Source organism: Podarcis erhardii (assembly GCF_964252035.2).
Source record: "Podarcis erhardii genome assembly, chromosome: 4".
In the NCBI taxonomy this organism is placed as follows: domain Eukaryota; kingdom Metazoa; phylum Chordata; class Lepidosauria; order Squamata; family Lacertidae; genus Podarcis; species Podarcis erhardii.
The window spans coordinates 96,264,380-96,285,176 of NC_138508.1; the positions used below are offsets into that span (position 1 = coordinate 96,264,380).

Genomic DNA, 20,797 nt, shown 5'->3' on the forward strand with positions numbered 1-20,797 from the left:
ATGTACTGGGTGGGATGGGAAAACAGGTGCAATACTTGCCCTTTTTTCTTACTCACGTAATAAATGGAAGTAAATGGGGCTCTGAAATCTGATCTGACCCATTTTTTGGCTTCCTGTTTCGCCCAAACTAGAAACTGTGGATTTAAGCTAATAGCCAAATGCTCTAGCTTAACTGGTTGATGGATTGCAGCTGAAAAATATTTTGGCAGAATAATACAATTAAAGAAACGTTTTAAAACCGGTTGCACAACAGACAATCATGGGGATAAAAAATTATTGCTAAAGCTATTTCTGTGTTCAGAAGACATGAATAATGAAGGAGTCTTAATAAGGTCCAACCACTTAGTATAAATCATAGTGACTGCAGTATACTTAATGGTAAGGGTTACATTAAAGGGAAATAAAGCTGAAGCTTTATCAGCATGTGTGGTAAAAAGAAAACTTTATTTGTGGAAACAGATTTTAACATATGAGGAAGGAGGACACCAAGATAACCCTGATCTTCAGCCAAATACCAGTACATCAGACAGGTACAGGAAAAAACTGCAACATGTAGCACAATCCTATGCTAGTCTAAGTGCTAATGAGTTAAATGAGATGTACACCCCACATGGGCATAGCCAAGGGGGGTAGGGAGGGGCAGCTGCCCCCCAATCAATAAAAATCAATATAAATACATAGATAACTGAGGTTCTGTCCCCCTAACAAAATACCTGCCCCCCCCCCAGCAAAAATCCTAGCTATGCCCATGGCGTCCCACGTCTCTAATGGTGCTCTCATGCCCTCCAACATTCCTCCAATGAATATAGGGACGTCCTTGGGAAAAGCGGGACATTCCAGGATCAAATCAGAAACCAGGACTGCTTCTGTAAATCCGGGACTGTCCCGGGGAAAAAGGGACACTTGGACGTCTGTGCTCTGCTCCACCTACAGGGAGGATCCTGCATGTTATCTTAATCATCCTTTCCCACATGCCATCAACATCAGAGGTCAGGTTGTGCTCTTAGTTGATTATTTTAATTCACTATTCACTATGCAGTTATCAAAACAAAAACCGTGGCCAGCAGATATACACCTCACCCATAAACGACATTTACAAAGAAAAAGCATCCATTAATTTCAATGCAATTTGCTTCCAAACAAGGAGCTTAAAAGAATAGCCTATTGATATAAATGGGACTTACTTTTAGAGAAATATGTTTGCAATGTGGATGTTAATCCAAAACCCTCAGCTTAAACAGCTTATTTATTGGTCTGCTGCATGCAGAGGGCAGAGGGGAGAGCTGCAACCTTTTTACACAGCTAATTAAAAATCAATTAACTGTGACCAAACTCTCTCTGTGTACAAGTAGTTACATGCAACTATCAGTGGCTTTAGATGGAGACATGCATCCCTATTCCCTTGGAAGGCATAGCCAGCTTGGTCCTAGCTACACAGCCCTGTTGGCTTTCTACTTGAACAACTATTTGTTCCCCCCTTCCATTTATCAAGTTACTCTGAAATTTGAAATTTGTTTATGTCAAGGAAAGAAGGGGCAGAGTAGTTTTCCATGGCCTCCCCACCCTATTGTCAAACTCACACTGCTGCTAAACTTGCCTTGAGGCCTTCTGCTTGGTTGTGTCATGTGTGTTGTGCTGACATATTTCTCTAGTTTACAGATGTGCTCATGGTTTCTGAAATGTTGGCAACCCCTGACTATTAATCTTTAAGATGCCACAAGGTTTGTTTGTTTTTTTGCAGACCAGCACAGCTGCCTCTCAGTTAGTATAAATCTGTAATATTCCTTTTAGAAATTGTTGAGGCAATTTCAAGTCATTTTCCAGAATATAAAATGCACTGTGTAAATTCATCCATATTCCTTGTAATTATTTATACAAAATATAATTAGGATGAACATTCGTACTACTTTACAATCACGCAGACTGATATTTTATGTCCATTTCAATTAATCTGGATAAGTACAATTTCCCATTTTTATGATTTACATGCAGCACTGATTATCATCTACTGAGAAGACAGCTTTAAAAATCAATGTTCAAAGTTGCTACACATGAAGGAAAGAGTCTGAAAGTGCTGCTGTAAGCTATTGCATATGTAATGGAAATGGATTTATTGCTTCAGCCTCATATTTCCCTTTATTATTAAATCATTAAAGGTCTCCTAAGTTAAATTCACGCATGGAAAGATATGTGCTTGTGTAGCACAGAGAGTATGTACAATGGGTGTGTATAATATAGGATATTGATTTTTCAGTTGGTAAGCGGGGACCCACTGCTACTGGATCACAGGTCGGTTGCAGTACCAGCACTACTGCAAAAAAAAATTACCGATTAAGACATAAGTCCCCCAGTGGCATGTTTAAACTAAAGGTTAGTCCTCAGTCTGAAAAGACTGAAGTCTGCCCTTCTTGAGTTACTAAAAATGTAAACTTTTTCCTTTAAGTGATTTGAATTCTGCACCCATGAATTAAACCAAAATGTCAGCAGCAACTGCTTAATCATCATCAATATGCCCCCATTAATAATAATAATAATAATTAATAATATAATTTATTATTTCTACCCTGCCCATCTGGCTTGGTTTCCCCAGCCACTCTGGGTGGCTTCCAATAAAGTATTAAAATACAGTGGTCTGTTAAACATTAAAAGCTTCCCTAAACAGGGCTGCCTTCAGATGTCTACCATAGCCATTCTTGTGATACAGAAGCCTAGATTAAGCATGCTGAGGGCCATTGTGTGATGGCAATGAATGCGTCTAGTTTGAAAAATTAAAGTAGCAGCCACAGAGGGTCACATTAGGATCAGGATTGCATTGTGCAGGGTCCCAAGGGACAAATAGCAGCTTCAGGAGAAGAACATTCCAGTTAGGGTTGCCATATGTCCAGAATTTCCTAGATGTAGCTGGGATTTGGCTGTTGGAGACAGCTTCTGGGTGGTAATCACTTCAATATCCGAAGCTCAACAACTTTTGTGTCCGGATTTTCACTTTCTGAAATATGGCAACCCTAATTCCAATGGCACTGCACCATAGAGGTTGATCCATCCCTCCCTGCATGCCACAAACCTAGGTTCCCCCTTGCCCTGCCATTAGCTGCTGTTTAAACATATTAAAACTAGATATGTTAAAAGCAAACACATAAATAAGATCATTTCTAGTTGGGCCCGGAGTGAAAACGGAAGAGAGGTTTATTTTCCAAGCAATCCATGCTTCAGTTAAAACCACATTCAACATCCCAACATTGGTTTAAACGTGTCTTTTCGGCCTAAATGTAGCTGCTGAGGGAAGTGGTGGACTCTGATCCAGATTATGGCTGTCAAACAGGATAGGAGATTTAACCCTCCCCCACTTCCATTCTTCACTGAAAATCCCTGCCAAACCTGCTATTAGCAACAGAGGGGAGAATTTTCAGCAAGTATATAGCATGGCAGTAAGGGTTTAAATCTTTCACTCCCCAATGCCATGGTCCCAATACAGATCACTCCCCAGTTTTGTTTTTGTTTTGTTTTAATGTGGGGACTCCCAAGCATGAGACTGAGAGATGCATTGACACCAACAGCTTTATTCTACGCAGTTAGTTGCAAACAATGGGTTTAGCCATGCTGAACATACCATACAAAGAGACTCAGTGGCTGCAATCCAGTAAACATTTATTTGGGAACAGGTCCCCTTGAACTCAGCTATTGAACAAACGCTCTTGTGTGAGCGGCTTGTATGCAGGTGTGGCCTGCAACTAAAAGGATCCTTCAAAGTAATAACCCAATGACCCATTTTCCTGGCAGACTTGAGCCAATTACAATGGGGCATACTAAAGCCCCAAAATTAGACTGGGGGCCACTTACTGACAGGAAATAACATTCTGGAGGAGCCTCATACCCTCTGCTAAGGCATGAAAGTCCATTTTATAGTGTTTGGTGAAGGGTGACGGAGATGCCCTGCAGATTTGTTGAATTCTAATATTAGTAGCCAGGGGTGCCATGGAGGAATGGGCAGTTTCTGTGGATGTTTTGTGGCTCACTGTATCAATCTCAACTAGCCTTCTCTGACTGATGAATTTGTTTGGTTTCAATAAACAGGGTTCTCTGTATGAGCAGGCTAAATGATTAATAAACAAACATACACAACATATCTAGTTTGTCTTCTCCATATTTCCAAATGCACATTCTCAGCTTTCCAACTGCACAGTTTCTGCCCTGTGTATTTTGTGCCCAACTGTACACTGAAAAGAAAAGAAGGGACCACAAGGGTCATAATTCACTACAAACATATTGATTGATTGATTGATTGATTGATTGAATTTATATACTGCCCTATATAACCGGAGGTTTCAGGGCGGTTCACAAAACAATATCAACATATAAAACCACAACATATATAATAAAAAATAAAAACAACCACCAAATATCACCCCCCAAAAAAGAACCACATTACAAAAGGGCATAGGATGTCAATCAAATCAACCAAACCGCTGGTTATTCTTCTCCTCCAGTCATAGCAAGTGACACGAAGAAGCATCATCCTCGCCACGTGCAAAGACCCAGCAGCTAGTACCACTCACTTTCCCGCTCCCCCACACTCTATCTACTGTGCTTGCGCAACGCAAAACCCGTCGGCCGCCCAAGTCTATAGGTGGTGGGCGGGGCCTGGGCGGAGACAGCCAAGAACTATCACCCCGCCTCCTTTCGCCGTGGTTTCTTATTGGCTACTGCTGCCGGCGAGCTGAGCTCCGCTATTGGCCGCTTAGGAGACCCTCCCTCTGTTGGTTGGCTCGCAAGCGCGCGAAGCTGCCCCCTTCCCCCTGTGAAGAGAGAGTGATAACGGTCGTGCGCGAGGCAGTAACGGACGCGCGCCGGCGAGTGAGAAGAAGCGCCGGGGTCGCACCTGGTGGGGACGCCTCGCGCTTTGCCTGAGCGGCTGAGGCGACGGTTATATGAGGGAGTTTAAAATATATATATATTTTACAGTAAATGTCCTCGTCTTCCTAACTACGGCGGAACGAAGCTCTCGGTGGTTGCCGTCACAAAGCCGCCGTGAGGGGATGAGGCGCAGCCTCTGACGGGGCGCGGGGCTCCTTCCCGCCGCCATGGGGCTGCGGGGGCACCGGAGGCAGCCGAAGCCCCGTCCGCCGCCGCCGCCGCGGGACTCTCGCTCTCCCCAGCGGAGCGTCCCGGAGCTCCGGGGAGCCCGACCCGGAGAGTGAAGGGAGCGCCGACACCGCGCGCCATGGAAGAGCCGCGGCTGCTGAGCCGCTGGCTGCTGCTGCCGCCGCTGCTGGCGCTGCTCTTCCTCTTCGTCCTCTACCAGTACGCCTCTCCCGGCGGAGGCTGCCTTAGCGCGCCCGCCGCTGCGCCCGATCCTCCGGCCGTTTCCCCCTGCGGCGCCGGCGGGCACCCGGCCCGGCGGAGGCAGCGCTTCCCCGGGGACCCCGCGGGGCTCCTGTCCCGCCCGCCGGGCTCCCCCGGGCGCAGGTCCGCCTTCGGCCTGTCGGAGCTGTGCCGCCGCGCGCGCTTCGACATGCGCGGCCGCGACGTGATGGTGTTCCTGCACATCCAGAAGACCGGCGGCACCACCTTCGGGAGGCACCTGGTGCGCAACATCCGCCTCGAGCAGCCCTGCTACTGCCGCGCGGGCCAGAAGAAGTGCACTTGCCACCGGCCGGGGGCCGCCACGCCGCCGGCAGGCGACAAGGGGGACAAGGGCGACACGTGGCTCTTCTCGCGCTTCTCCACCGGCTGGAGTTGCGGGCTGCACGCCGACTGGACCGAGCTCACCAGCTGCGTGCCCGCCGCCATGGAGCGCAGGGGGGGCTGCCCCGCCAACCGCACCCGCAGGTTAGTCCCCTTCGCTGGGATGGGGGTGGGGTGGGGAGTGGGAGGGATCCTACGGAATTGCAGAGATCCAGCAGTTCAAGATCCGCTTTAAGTTGCACCCATCCGAAAGAGCTAGCCTAGGCAATTTCCTTTTGCTTCAGGGAGTTTTGGGAGTCTTCTGCGACGCATTGCTGCTTTTCGATCCAGCTTCAGGTTTTGCTCAGCCAGGTGTACAAATCGGCTTGCATCTTGCCGTAGGTGCGAGGAGGCTCGTGGCTGTTTGGTGATCTCGATTTTTGGCATCGGTTTCTTGGCGCCCCGGGACAAGCGTTTCCCGAGGCGTGACTCCGTGCCATTTGAAAACCAGCGCTGCTTATGGCTTCGAACGGCAGCTTGTGTGTTAACTCCGTAGTGTTTCATGCCGGGCGAGAAGCTGACTGGAATATGCATAGTTGTCAACTTTCAGGTTTGAAAATAAGGGATCAGCAGCCTCGAAAATAAGGGATCAGCAGCCTCGAAAATAAGGGATCAGCAGCCTCAGTGTCCCGGGGACAGTCTACGGGATATCTAACAATCCGGGATAGCAGCGGGAAACGGCGCTGGAATAAGGGAATTTCCCGCAAAAAAGGGGAAGGTTGACAGCTATGATATGCAGCGCTAGGGGAGTGATGCTGTGAGCATTTGGCCTAATGCATGGGATGAACTCCTGAACGTTGTTATGTGTGTTGAGTTGTGAATAAAACAGTGAGGTGCTTGGTAGTTGGGGGGGGGGGCAGTTTCCCCCACGCTTGACTTTGTATCTCAGCCCACGACTGCCATGCTCCTGTAGAGCCTAAAAGTGATGTGCAATGCACATAGCCAAATTACAAAACAAAAGGTGCTTCACTCGTGACTGTTTTGCTACAAAGTTAGTGTTTTTGCTGATCAAATCTGCAGTTGTATTGCTTCATAAACTGAATTGACTGACTTCTGTCAGATTGGGATGAAAGGTTCTCGAATATTTCGGTTTAAAATATTTTTAACTGGATACCAACAGTGTTATTTCAAATAACATTGTTTCAAATACTAGGGCTGTAACTGTGTGGAAACTTATTTTTGAAGAAGCATGCATTGGCTTGAGTTCCATGTTTCTCGCCACTTGTTGGCATCATGGCTTAATTTAAAAGTAGCTGGCGCTACCCAGCTAGATTAAAATTATTAGTATTGAAACAAATGACTCCTTCAATAGGGATGGGGAACCTGTGGCCTTCCAGGTAAAAACAGATACTCCCCTCTATTTTCTTTTTTTAAAAAACTTGAGGCAAGTTCTGCTGGTGTGATTGTAGTCTCTTTTAGCCCCTTGGTGGCAGTGTTGTGGGGTGGGGAGCTGGAGATTTTTAAGAAGTTAGCAAAGTTAAAGAACTATTAGGGAGTTTACTGTATTAATATGAGCATCAGTTGAACTGTAAAGTTGTAAATTGATTTTGGGAATAGAGAGATAGTGTGGCAATATGTAATGCCCCTAAGGTTTTTGTTACACTTATGCAAGTAGCATATCATTTCATCCTTCAATGAAATTTGTGAGCCATTCTCTGCAGAACACCAGAATTTAAGATACTACAGCAGTGGGTCTAACTGGCTATCTCTCTTGCTCAGCCATGCACCACTTGTACTGTAGACTGGTCATTCAGTACCTTGCGGAGAGTAAAGACTTGGCTAAGGTCGATGATGATAGGGAAGTGTCTTAATGGGCTATGCTTACTGAGTGTGCACCGAAAAACTGTTTTGGAAAAAAGGAGGAATTTGAGAAGGAAGTGCTGAAAAGGTTTTCAGCATATCCAAGAAAACTTGTTTTAGTTTAGATTTTTAAAAAATAAGATGGGAAAAGGTGTCATTTTTCAAAATATACTCATTAACATCATGAAAGGTACTCCCTGATGTTTATTTTTAATTTAACTTCCTAGTTTTCAAATGACAAGATATTGACAGATTTTTTTCTTAGCACTTGGGGGTGAAAAGAAAGTAATTTAAAACTGTTGTTGGAACATTTCATTCCTAATCAGCTAGACTTAGTCAGACTTTGGTTGTGTGTCCCGTCCCCCCCTAAATCCTGGCTATGCCCATGATCCCTACAGCAGATAAAACTGAGCTAGGTTTGATTAGATGTAAGGGTGCTTCCTATCTTCCTACAAAAGAATGCAAGTGCCTGCCATAGGGACAGCTCTTCAAATGATGGTACCCATTTGCTATGTTTTTATTTGAACTCCCTTATCAAGGTTGAACTCTGGCTTTGCAGGATGAAAGGATACAATGCAGAATAGATGCAGGACTCCTCATCTGTAGAGGTTAGTGATAATGCCATGGGAACAGAGGGGAAAAAAACTGGATGATATATAGTATTGGTAGGCAGCTATGCTCACTACTATACCACCAACGCCATGGTATATAGTATTAAATCATTTAAGTGAATTCACATCTAGATGGAATGTCAGATACTATAACTGCAAAAGAACTGCAGAGTAAACAGTCCTTATCAGCAGGAGCAATACATTTTAAGTCAGAAAGGAGTGGCTTAGATGTATGAGGCTTTAATTGTTGAATCAGGATACTAGTGTTTGTTTTGTGGCTCTCTGGATCTCTCATAATATTTGCTATGGAGCATCTTGTGCAAAGCCACCATGAACATGGCAACAGTTCCAGTTCAGAGTTCTTTTACGATTTAATTTAATTTTGTTTTTAGCTTCTATCAGTACAACAAAATGGCCATAACAACTAAACTGAAGCAGAGTAGCTTATAAAAAGAGTGCTTTGAGTCATGATTTGCCCTTTTTCAAATTGCAGGGTGTCAGAGTTGTTCCCTATTCTCATTTCTTCTCTACTCTGAAGTGTCACCATTGGACTGCCATGTCGAGTGGTAACAAAAAGCAATTGTCCTCACAAAGCAAAAAATGATGTGAAAACCCTAGAATACTGTTGCAGTGACTTCAGAGCATGGCTGAGAAAGTGGGTTTTGGAGCATCAATATAGAAGTACCTACGGGATAGACCAAAATGTTCTAGGCTATCCTACTTAGATACAAGGGCTGACTAGGGTGTAGACTTGTACTCTTGCATAAAGTACATCAAGAAATCTAGATTTGAAATGGCATCTACAAAGTGGCATATACTGTGCTCAAATTTACACATTCTGTGTAAAACTCAAGGTATTGCTGTGCTACTGTCATCCAGACTTGATCCTTTTGCTGTAAAATCTGGAGCGTACTGCTAGGTGTCATTGCTAAGTCTGTTTTCTAGACATTTGTCCTTTAAGCCTTATAAGTTTAAAACCAGATGCTGCACTGTGCTATGTATGAATATTAAAACAAAAGAACATCACCTTTGAGAGTCTGTCTGCTGAAGCAGTTTTGGTGGTGGACAACTGGTTGCTTTTCTACTCAAAATCATACCATTGGCCCCAATCGGAGTAAATAAGTGGCTTACAAAAGTCAAAAATAAATCATTTTTAAGCCTTCTAGTGAAAAATTAATTCTACAGATAACATTAATAATACATTCAAGTGAAATGACAGTGGCATTTCAATATTACCCTCATTAAAGGAAAGTTCAGATGTGCAGCTTCTTTAATATACATGACACACAGAGGATGACCACAGGAAATTATCAAAACAGTGAAGTCTGATGTTCCAAACTGAGAGGAATTGTGGACTGTGTAGCTCTAGGTTTCCATTTTAAAAAAATCTATAAGCTTAATTGAGTCCCATCAGAGAAAATGTTGGGTGGGGTATAAATGAATTGATTGTGTGTGTGTATTTTTCCCATCCACACGTTCAACGACACAGCTTCCTGCTGGTATGGTGCTTGCTTGTCTTCTGTGATAAGGTATTATAAATTTTCAGGCATAGGAAAGAAATTACATGAAAGACATGGGTGCTATTGAAACCTAAAATAGCTTATTGGACCCCAGCCAAAACCTTATTGGGCATCAGCAGAGCTAAGCACCTTTAGGTCCCATTAATTTTAGTGGGCAGATTAACCATGTGTATACATTTCTCTCCCATTGAAATCAGTTTAACTGAAACATGCTTAATGTTGGCTGTATTGTGCCCATTATTAGTACTTTACAAACAATGAACATAGTTTTATTTGTTTTTTATTCTTACTCTTTTTCATTGTAAGTGCTGCCTAACATTATGAAAAGTTTTCTGAAATGTTTTTAAAATTAATGCACAGATTCTAAGTATCTTTCTCTAAAAACAACCACAACTACATAATCCATTTAATATTATTGCTAAGTTCTTCCAATGTTTCCTTTGAACTTTTTAGTATTTGAAGGGAAATACATGTCAAATTCAAGTGGATGCTTCATAATATTTGTGTAGTATTTTTTCCACATTTTATAGGCCCATAATTTTTCAATCTTTACAGAGCCTTATATTTCCACCCTGTTTTCCCAATGCTGTGAACTTCATTTATAGGTTATAATATTTACTAGAGCTTCCATGCTTGCTTATTTGTTTATTTATTATTTACAATGGGGGGGATGCATTAGCATTTTGAATTTTAAAACTGTTCGATCAGTGTATTCCACACTACAATGAACTACGTTAATTCAGTTTCAGCAATGTATTGAAATTAAGATTGCTCTAGTGGTTAATGAATAGTTTGAGAACTTGTGGTACTACATATTAATCATTAAATTAATGAGTTATATAAGAGTGAAAAACAGAACTTAAAACTTTTGTTCAGAATTTGAGATTGTTGGATAGTTCAATAGCAACCAGTTGTTCAAACAAATCTGTTAGTTATACTTAGAGTACATCAATTGAAATCAATGGAATTAAGTCAATTGGTATGCTCTGAATATGCCTTAGTTGAAATCTCTCATATTGTATTCTGGAGGAAATGAAATTAATTTTAAGTAAAAGTGATATAAAATAATACATTTTAATTTTTTTAGGATAATATACATTTTCAAAGGATGCACTAGCCGACATGTTAATTGTTATTGATGATAATAATAGTTGTTGTTATTATAATAATTATACTGTGTATGCTAGTTTTTGCATGCCCATATTCATTTTGCTTTGTTGTTTATGGAAATTTTAAAAGACATAGGAGTCATATGATATGAATTTTTCCCCCAATGCAAATATTATCTATACAGGAAAAGTTTTTCCCAAGGCTGTAGCAGTAGAGGAAGGTTTAAATTCCAATGCCATATCTGTTATAATGCAGGAGAAAAGAATTTGTTAGTCTTTAAAATACCACAAAATTGTTATTTTTGCTTTGACCGGCTTACACAGTTACCTGCCTAGAATTTGTAACTATGAAAGACACTAGGTATATCCACATGGAGTTAATATTTGAAAATATTTGAACAAAGGGTGAACGCTGCTATCACCACAGAAACTGCTTAATATTTTTCTGATTGGGTGCTGGTTCAAACACCTCTTTCTGTGTGGATACCCTGCCCCTAATTATGTATATATAGGTTCTTAAAATACTTAGAATCGTAGAGTTGGAAGGGACCCAAGGGTCATCTATTCCAACCCTTGGCAATTCAGGAATCTCAGCTAAAGCATCCATGACAGATGGCCATCCAACCTTTGCTGATGTTTAGTCAGAAACTCCTTCCTTGTAATTTGAATCCATTGGTTTGGGTCCTACCGTTTGGAGCAGGAGAAAACAAACTTGCTCCATATTCCATGTAACAGTCCTTGAGATATTTGAAGATTCCCTTCAGTCTCCTCTTTTCCAGGCTAAACATACCCAGCTCCTTCAGCCTTTCCCCATAAGGGCTGGTTTCCAGACTGAGTTACTTATCTTCCTTAAAAGCAAAAGTGTTCTGGGTGAATTCTTAGTTGCACTAATTTGCTAATATCTTCAATGGCTTGACTAGGCGGTTCTGACTTTAAAAATAATTCCCAAGAAATAAAGTATGTCTCTCTTGTAACACTTCATTAACAGCTTAGCTGTTTGTTTGGTTTCATAGATTTAATGGTCTTCATTTTTACTGTCTGAAATGCATGGCAAACTCCAGTGATTTCAGCCATCAGAAATAACGTGAGGATTATCTCACTCCATTACTTCCTTCCATTATGTGTGTGAGGCTTGTAGAACTGTATTGCTTCCAGAGGGGAAAAGAAAGCAGTATTTTGTGTTTCATTTGCTAAACAAATGAGTTATAAAATGAGGTCCCTAGTCCGTGAGCCCCCTGAGGTTATTTAGTTTGTCATATCAGTATGGTGCTTTTCAGTGATGACTGCTCCTATAATGTTTTCAGGCATACAAAGCTATAATTTATTGCATTTATTGCATTGCAATAAATGGATTATGAAACTATTTAATATAAAAGGCTATTGACAACAATAAACATTGTACAAAACTTATTATATACTTTTAAATCACTTTGATTACTAATGCATCCCTTTGAACACTGCCTTTTGCACAAAAGAATGTGTTTAGTTTCTTGTCCCATGGGGAATTCTTTTGAGCAACAATTCTAAATCTGCAAATACTGACAGATTTGGAGACCAACAGCACAGCTGTCCAACTGTCGCATAAAGTCAGACTACTTATAAATAATACTTCTTGGTTTATTAAATATGCCCTAAGTAGTGTAAGCCTTTACTGTTGGGATTTGCAAGATCTTCGCAAATTATATTTTAAAACTTAATGGTCTTAAGGGAATATTTATCAATCTGTTCTTCTGTGTTTGCTTACTGAACCATAACAATGTATAAGATTATTCTATAGCTGTGGAACTTGGCATTTCACTTACTTTTGAGACTTTTATTTTGTTTTTCTTCCCTTAAGTTCATTCCTACAAGCTCTGCCAAGAGAGTTTTGAAAACAAGTGGGTGGGATATACATTTGAAAAAACAAGTTTTGATGCCATAGAAGTCTGTGCATATAGTTTTTGCCATTTGTGGCTGAATATAAAAATGCTCTAGAAGCAAACCAAAGAGCCTTCAGAAGCAGTTATTTCATTGGACTTACCTTTTTCTCCTGCTACCCAAAAGCCCTCCAGAGCAGATTCTCAGGGTGCACCAGAGAGAGGGGCTATAGTCTGGAGGGCAATCTTTTCTACCAGTGGTGTCCATTCTTCTTGTGGATGGGTACATTTGAATTTTCCCTTTCTTCCATGTTTTTCTGTCTTTTTCCCTAGTTAACTACTATCCTCATCATTCTCTTTCTGTGTTTGTTTTTCTTGGGATGATCTGTTTCACTTTTATCAGTTATAGGGGTTCAGGGAAACTTCAGCAAACAGTCAAATATTAGGTGCACTCACTTGAGTTTTTAAGACCTGCTAATATATGATTAATGAAGAAGTCCCACTGCAATGTGTCCCATTGTGGGAACATTCATATGCTACCTGGACTTAACATTGATCAGAATGAGCTGTGAACTCCAATTCTGTGTGCAGAATTGTGAAAATCTCCCCAGTTTTCATTTCACATAGTTGGTACATTTCTAGTCCTTGGGTTTGCAATGAAAATATATTTTAGTAGTTGGCAACTGGCAGCCTGCCCCCAACTCTGACCTCAGGAATGTTGCTAGCTGATCTCTTATCAGTGGTGTTTCCCCAGGACTCAAATGCTGCTATTTTAACTTTACAGCTGCCTGAGTCTAGCAAGCCTTACATTAGGAAGGAAGAGGAGAAGGAAATGGTGGCAAATGTGCTTAGCAAACCTGCAGGCATCTTCTATTGGTTCATATTACAGGGCAGAAGCAATAGGAAAAGCTTGTGTGATTGCCCAGCAGTTTTCTTTTTAATCTAAGCACCATGTTCTTAGAAATGTTTTTGAGTGAACCAGCTTTAAGATTAGGAGTTTGATTTATTGAAGCCAGTTGGCAAGCTGTGTGGTTGCTAGTGCAGCATCTCAAGTTTAGAGATGCCAGCAAAGGTCAGTAGGCTTAAGCCGGGAAACATGCCCCAAGAGCTTGGTAATGCTTACCTCCAAGGCAAACAGCAGAACTTCAAAAGTCTCTGATTTCTTGTCTGTCTTGGAGTAAAACCAAAGTCAGAGCTGATTTTACTCACTGGGGTTGTTGAGTGCAGAGCAGAGTGGTGGTGGTGGGGACATGTGTGTATTTTCCTAGGCTACCCCATTGCTGGAGACTTAGATACTAAGTCTGTTGCTGTTATAAACAGCAGGTGCACTGAGGTGAGTTCCACTGATACAGTGGAGGAGATGCGCCAGGTGTGCAGATCAGGAAGAGCTACGAAGGGTGAGAAGCCCACCAGGTATGCTCAGGAGTTTGTTAACAAGATCAAACCTATCCATTCTTAAGGAAATCAGCCCTGAGTGCTCACTGGAAGGACAGATCTTGAAACTGAGACTCCAGTACTTTGGCCACCTCATGAGAAGAGAAGACTCCCTGGAAAAGACCCTGATGTTGGGAAAGATGGAGGGCACAAGGAGAAGGGGACGACAGAGGACGAGATGGTTGGATGGTGTTCTCGAAGCTACCAGCATGAGTTTGACCAAACTGCGGGAGGCAGTGGAAGACAGGAGTGCCTGACGTGCTCTGGTCCATGGGGTCACGAAAAGTCGGACACGACTAAACGACTAAACAACAAAGTGGCTCGACACAGGTCTTGGAACCCGAAGTCTTGAAAGGGGTACAGGGATTGTCCTCAAAGGATGGGAAACCACGCCCAAAGGCTATAAGCATAGACACTGTTTCCTTGGAGAAGGAAGCTGGACCACATCCAAAGGCTGTGTGTGCCAACACTGATTCCTCAAAGAGAAACGGGGCTAGGGTTCAAGTCCCAACAAAACCAGGTGTGAAACTTCTTCATAGCCAGGAGAGCTATGACGCCAAGACTAGTCAGAAGGGCAAGATGGTAACGCCCAAGGCTAATCCAGTTGCAGGTAGTTCTAAGGGTGGAACGGGTGATAGAGGTATACTGTGTGTATGACATCTGTATGGTCGTTGCAGTTTCACTGATGACTGCAACACAGATCCTGAATTGGGGGAGGATGTTGGAATTCCTGCTCCATGATTGCAGTCATGGGATTGTTGTCTATTACATGACAGTGTATGTTTTGACTCCACAAAGTGGGAAGTGACGGAGACAGGATGTTTGTGTTACTGTGTTCCATGAAGTGGGACTATTGTCCTTTGTTTTTTCTCTTTGCTGTCTGATGCTAGAGAAGAGAGGGAGCCTTGTTGCAGTGCTCCATGTGTGTTTAGTAGATTAGCCAAATCTTGTTGCAGTGTTGCAGTGCTCCATGTGTATTAAAGTAGATTAGCCAAAATGCTGAGTTGCTGAGGTCTGTTATGCAAGCTGCGAAGACTCTGTGGATCCCTAAGTGCGCCGATGTCTGATGGCATCAATCGCTGTGATGTTCGGGCAGAAGAAAGCTTTTGAAGCTCCCGAACGATCGACCAGGAGAGAGGGAACATGCCAGTTGGGCATGTGTATCTTCCAAGGTCCTACTCGAGAGTAGGACGAGCTTCTGACAAAAGTAACCGTACCCCCATGTCAGGGTCCTGAGACAGGGTCCCACCCCCTTCTGCAGTTTGTTGCATTTCCATGCTAGCTATGGTGGTGGTAGCACTCATGTATTTGTGCATTCTTGGTGTGCCCTGTGCCTCTCCTCAGTGATAAGATGGGCCAATGGCCAAACTAGTTCTAACCAATGGATTATGAGCAGTTTAGAAACCTGCTTGGCGTTGGATGTTAAGGGAGTATAATGATACATTTATAAATACATTGCAGCATCAGTTCCCATTGTCTTCTGAAAGCTATTGGTCACTTCAGGGAATACAACCTCATAGAGACATTCACTGTGCAGTGGTTACAGAAGTTGCATTGTGTATGGGAAAAGACAGGGTTGTTTTGCAGAAAGTAAAGTCTAACTCATGGAGTTGTGATTTTTCAATGCAGGTGGTGCATTGCTGTCAGTATATATAAAATAAAGCTTTAATTTTTTTTTACATTTCAGTATTCAAAACATGCCCTTCATGCTGAGAAAAGAATTGAATTCCCCACTTCCCCCAAACATCATCAAATGAATCTGTCGATCAAGAAAATATAATATACTTGCTGTAGATGTGTGTTTTACACTGTGGAGAGTGAATTTAACAAAAGAATATTTTTGCATTGAGCTTCTAAATTTGCAGTCAAATATTGCTTCTTTCTCAGGGTTTTTTTTAATACTGTACTTCATCTCAAATATTTGGGAGGTTAAGGTCATCTCAACATGACTGTTAAGAATTTGTGCTGACCTGAAGCACAAAACTGAAAGAAAACAACAGCTACAGTTTTTTCATAGTTCTTGATGTTAATACCACAGAGTTTGTATAAAAGGATAAGAAAATAGCACAGTTTTGCCACATATTCTAGTTAGTGCAGCTTTGTTCATGCATGATGCAGTACCATGAGAGTACAGAAAAAGTTTTGGGGCAGATGGGGCTCATCAACCTGGGAAGGTAGTCCATCTATTCTAGGGGAATGAAAACTCTGATTCTAAGCCTCTGCCACTTTGCGGCTATACTCATTCATGAGAGGCTTTGGGAGTAAACCCCGAGGAAAAATCTGTACCCATTGCCTTGCAGGACATCTTCAGCAGAAAAGGTTAGCTAGGGATTATGGAAACTGTACATAAATCCAGAGTGGAGTCCCAAGACAGTTAGATGGTGTCTTGTACACCGCCTTCCAGGAACTCCTGCAGCCAAATATAGTACCAAATGTATTATTCTGCTTTCCTTTGAACCATATCAGCGAGGCCGAGATGGGGGTCTTGTCTCGGCATCCCAGGACTCCCATTCACATTGCCCAGGCTTGTGCCTGCTTGTGCTGCTAACACAGAAAAAACAATGTGGGCAGGAAGTAGCAGTTACGAGTTACCAGTCTTTGCAGCCACAGCAGGCGCTGTGATTCTCCAGCAGTTTGACTTCACCCCCAAAGGCGCTCTCTCTCGATACAGACGGATGCCCACACAACAGACACACAAAGCGTTTAGAGTGCGGAAATGGATAAATTCAAAATGTGTAGGCTACTCAAATCTCAGAAGCCAAAGAACTGGCTCAATATGATTTTCATGGGGAGGCAGGGCATGTGTGCACAGAACCTAAACAGCAGCTTGAAGAAACAACTCAGACCCTACCAAGTCTTTGCAAGTGATTTCAATGGATTTAACAGAACTTTAATTTTTTCCAAAGATATTTTGATCTTGCAAATGAAAACAGCAAACAGCATCCTCCAGAACTGTGAGTTCCCTTTGTGGCTTGCTATAATCTTATAAAGAGAAACAGAGTGACAACAAAGTATGCAAAATAGCTACAAAGGGAAGGAAACCTGGACTTGGAGATACTGCTTCTGAAGCAGCACTGATGGAGGCAATTAATGTACAAGATCTGCATGCCTTCTTACTTGCAGAATAGCAAAAAGATTTTGACATTATTAAAGATTAACTAGGCAAATTAACCAGAAGAAACTATGAAACTGAGTGTCAAAAACAAACAAACAAACCCCAAAGCCAAATCCTACACTGGACGCTTGGTACCTCTCACTCTGGAATATAGCTGTAATGGAGATTTTGGCAAGAACTAGAACATCAGATCCTTTTTATAGGATTTGGCATTCCTTTATGACATATACAGTGGAACCAACATTTTCTAGCTCAGTTGGTAAAGCAGGAGACTGTCACTCTCAGGGTCATGGGTTTGAGCTCCCTGTTGGGTGAAGGATTGCTGCATTGCAGGGTGTTGAACTAGATGACTCATGGTCCCTGCCAAATCTACAATTCTATGATTCAAGACAACTTTCCTCACAAGTCTGGCAAATCTGAAACTATACTTGATGATCCAGTAACATTGATAGTCTTTACTTTGACTTTGTTATTTGGGCTCATGTATAACTTCTACATGCCAATTTTATATTTATTTTTATCATTAATTTTCATCTGCTAGAATTGTTCTCTCTGTTTTATATAGATTATAAAATGAAATAATAATAAAAAGCTTTATCCAAAAATATGCTTTTCATTTGCTAGGATGGCATTCACTACTAAATTGGAATAAAATATGTTAGAATTTTAAGAATGCTAAATAAGATAAATTGGGGACATTTGTTCAAATGATTCATAAAGTTTATAGAATTATGTTTTTCTTGGCATAATTTGGATTGTCTGGGCACATATTTTATTTTTAGTGTGTAATGCACAGGAGTATTTCTATGAGGTACTTATTGTATCAGTAATATCTCAGTTTGTCAAACTTTAGTACCTCAGATGGGTTTTTCCTATTGAAGATGCTGAGCTGGGCGACTAAACAGCAGAAAACTAAGCACTGTCAGCTAAGCCACAACTGAGCACAAAACAATATATTTAATATTTATTTTAGTTTATTTTTAAGGTTAGCTACCTTATATTTATTCCCTTTGATAACAAATTGCTAAACAACTTAAAGTTGAAGGAGAAACTTTGTTGTTTTTCATGCGACTTATTTTATTTGGTTTGGTTTTGGCTTTGTGGTATGATGATCAGAGAGTCTAATGTCCATTGAACGGTTGTTACAACAAAAAAAGCAACTACTCTATTCCGAACTTAAAAATGGAAAGCGTAATGCTGGTGGTCAACAAAAGAGGTTTAAAGACTGTCTCAAGGCGAATTTTTAAAAATGTAGTATAAACACTGACAACTGGGAAACTGGCCTGCGAGCGCTCCAGTTGGAGAATAGCCTTTACCAAAGGTGTCATGGGCTTTGAAGACACTCAAACTCAGGACGCAAGGGAGAAACATGCTAAGAGGAAGGCATGCTTGGCAAATCCACACTGTGATCAACTCCCACCCGGAAACCAGTGTCCCCACTGTGGAAGGACATGTGGATCCAGAATTGGCCTCCACAGTCACTTACGGACACATTTTTAAAAACGTGTTTATGGAAGACAATCTTACTTGGCTTCGAGTGATCGCCGAAGAAGAAGAAGAAATACAACAAAAACCACCTTATTGTGTTGGGTTGCCCGCAACCGCCACAAAAAAGCATTGAAGCATAAACTTGAAGTACACTGGGTTTTGGGAAGGATGGGGAACTTAGCTAGTCCTTGTTATGGTATTTCCTATTTTGATTAAAAGTATTATCTTACTAAAAATATATGAAGAGTTTTGTGAGTGTGTACAAACAATCGCAACTATTTTAAAATATAAAAAGCTTTTTGATTTGCATCAGAAAGAGAAGTTAAGAAATGACCAAAGAGGGCATACTTTTTTTCCTTAATCTGTTTGGTCCATTAAGAGGCCAGAGGGTGGCAGCAGTGCTGCAGGATCCATCTCCTTGGGGCATTTCTGCACTTTGCTGAAGCTGAAGGCAAATACAGAAAACAAGCCTCTTTCCTCCCAACATTTGAAGGCCATTTGTATCTTATTGGGTTTTTTTAAAGAAGCATTTGCTTATAGTATGTAAGCCCTTGTGATTATGCACCATCAAGGATGCACTTATATTCAGTTTTCTTTAATGTTTAGATATGTTCTAATAGGTTGGGGTATGGATGAATTTAAGTAATTCTAACTGTGCCATTTCCCTAGGAGGACAACTTTAAGATGTGCAGTTTATGAAATCTCTGCCATTTTTCATTCCTTTGCTTTTGGATGCACCACGTTAGTGAGCTGCTTCACTTTAGTCCATTGCCTGAAGCTTTCTCAAATGATTTAATTCTTGCTAGAATCATCATTACCCTCAGGAGGATCAGGTAGAGCAGTGTAGTTTTACACTCTGGTGCATCCCAGAAAAGCACAGACTCAATTACTATTTCTCTTTGGAAAAGAGGAAGATTGTTTCAGGGAGTTTTCATTTCGTCTGTTAAGATTCAATACCTACAAGTATAAAAATAAATAAATCTTCAGTTCTTCCTAGGATGCTGAAATAAACCAATACCTTTTAATGTTTTCAAAAATTATTAATATTTGGTAATGAACTTTATCATGCCGGGCTTGGTAGCTCAGTTGGCAGAGCATGAGACTAAGACTCTGAATCCCAGGGTTGTGGATTCGAGTCTCACATTGGGCAAAAGATTCCTGCATTGCACGGGGTTGGACTAGATGGCCACAGTGGTCCCTTCCAACTCATAATTCTATGAATCAATGTACAGGGAAAAAACCTCAGAATTAAATAGAATTGTTGATATACAAGAGAAAACAATAGTACTGAGGCATTCACATACTAGTTGCTGATGAGCTGGATGATAACACATTATACTGGCTGTCTTAAAGCACACTTAAAACATACAAAAGTTTAAAACAGGCATAAACAATTAACATTATAACATTAAAAGCTTTAAAAAAACCAACAACTCGGATGTCCACCAAGAATTTCCCATATGGTCCACTGGTGCCACACAAGTTGAAAACTTTGTACATTAGTACTTAGGAGAACAGAGAGGTGGTATTTCTACAGCCCTCTGTGATCCATCAGTGAGGGGTATGAGGAGGTACATTTCGTTGATCTGCTGGCAAATGAGTGGCAGGACTGGGTTATAACAAGCAATGATGCCCCGGTGCTCCTTGGGCAGCTCCTTGGCTATATTGAGCAGCTTGTGTTTTGGCAGAATGTACCCCATGCTGTCATCCTCCTGGCACGCCATATTACCGGTATTCCTCCAGGGGGAAAAAAGCAACCTATAGGCTGTGAGCTGCTGGTGATCCCCACCCCTCAAGCTGACCCAGGTACCCAGGTGGGCAAGCTAGGCAGAACTAACACACATACCCTGCTCACCCAATCAAGTTTCAATTATACATGTCAGAAATCCCCAAGCTGATTTCTGCCTTTGTCATTCCTTGAATAAAAGTATTTTCAATGTGCTCATATTAATCTGGGGGGTGGGAACATGTTTTCCTTCTAGGTTTTGTTCTGGCAAAAGTTTGGTATCTCCTGTGACAGGTCCCATGAACCAGATGTCAGATGGCAAAAGGCTTATTAGTTCGATGCTCTCCCAGCTACTGTGCAATTAACAACTAACTGACTCTGCTGTGTGAATGGAAAGCCTTTTGATCCAGCAGA

At 41.6% G+C, this 20,797-nt stretch overlaps 1 protein-coding gene across 1 annotated transcript in view; it reads left to right on the forward strand.

The window, feature by feature from the left end:
* Positions 1-4,644: 4,644 nt before the first annotated feature.
* Positions 4,645-20,797, forward strand: part of HS6ST3 (heparan sulfate 6-O-sulfotransferase 3) — a 184,403-nt gene continuing 168,250 nt past the window's right edge. The window contains exon 1 of the mRNA XM_081858214.1: positions 4,645-5,829. Within this exon, the coding sequence (XP_081714340.1) occupies positions 5,222-5,829 (608 nt within the window). The 5' untranslated portion in view covers positions 4,645-5,221. The remainder of the gene's footprint in view (positions 5,830-20,797) is intronic.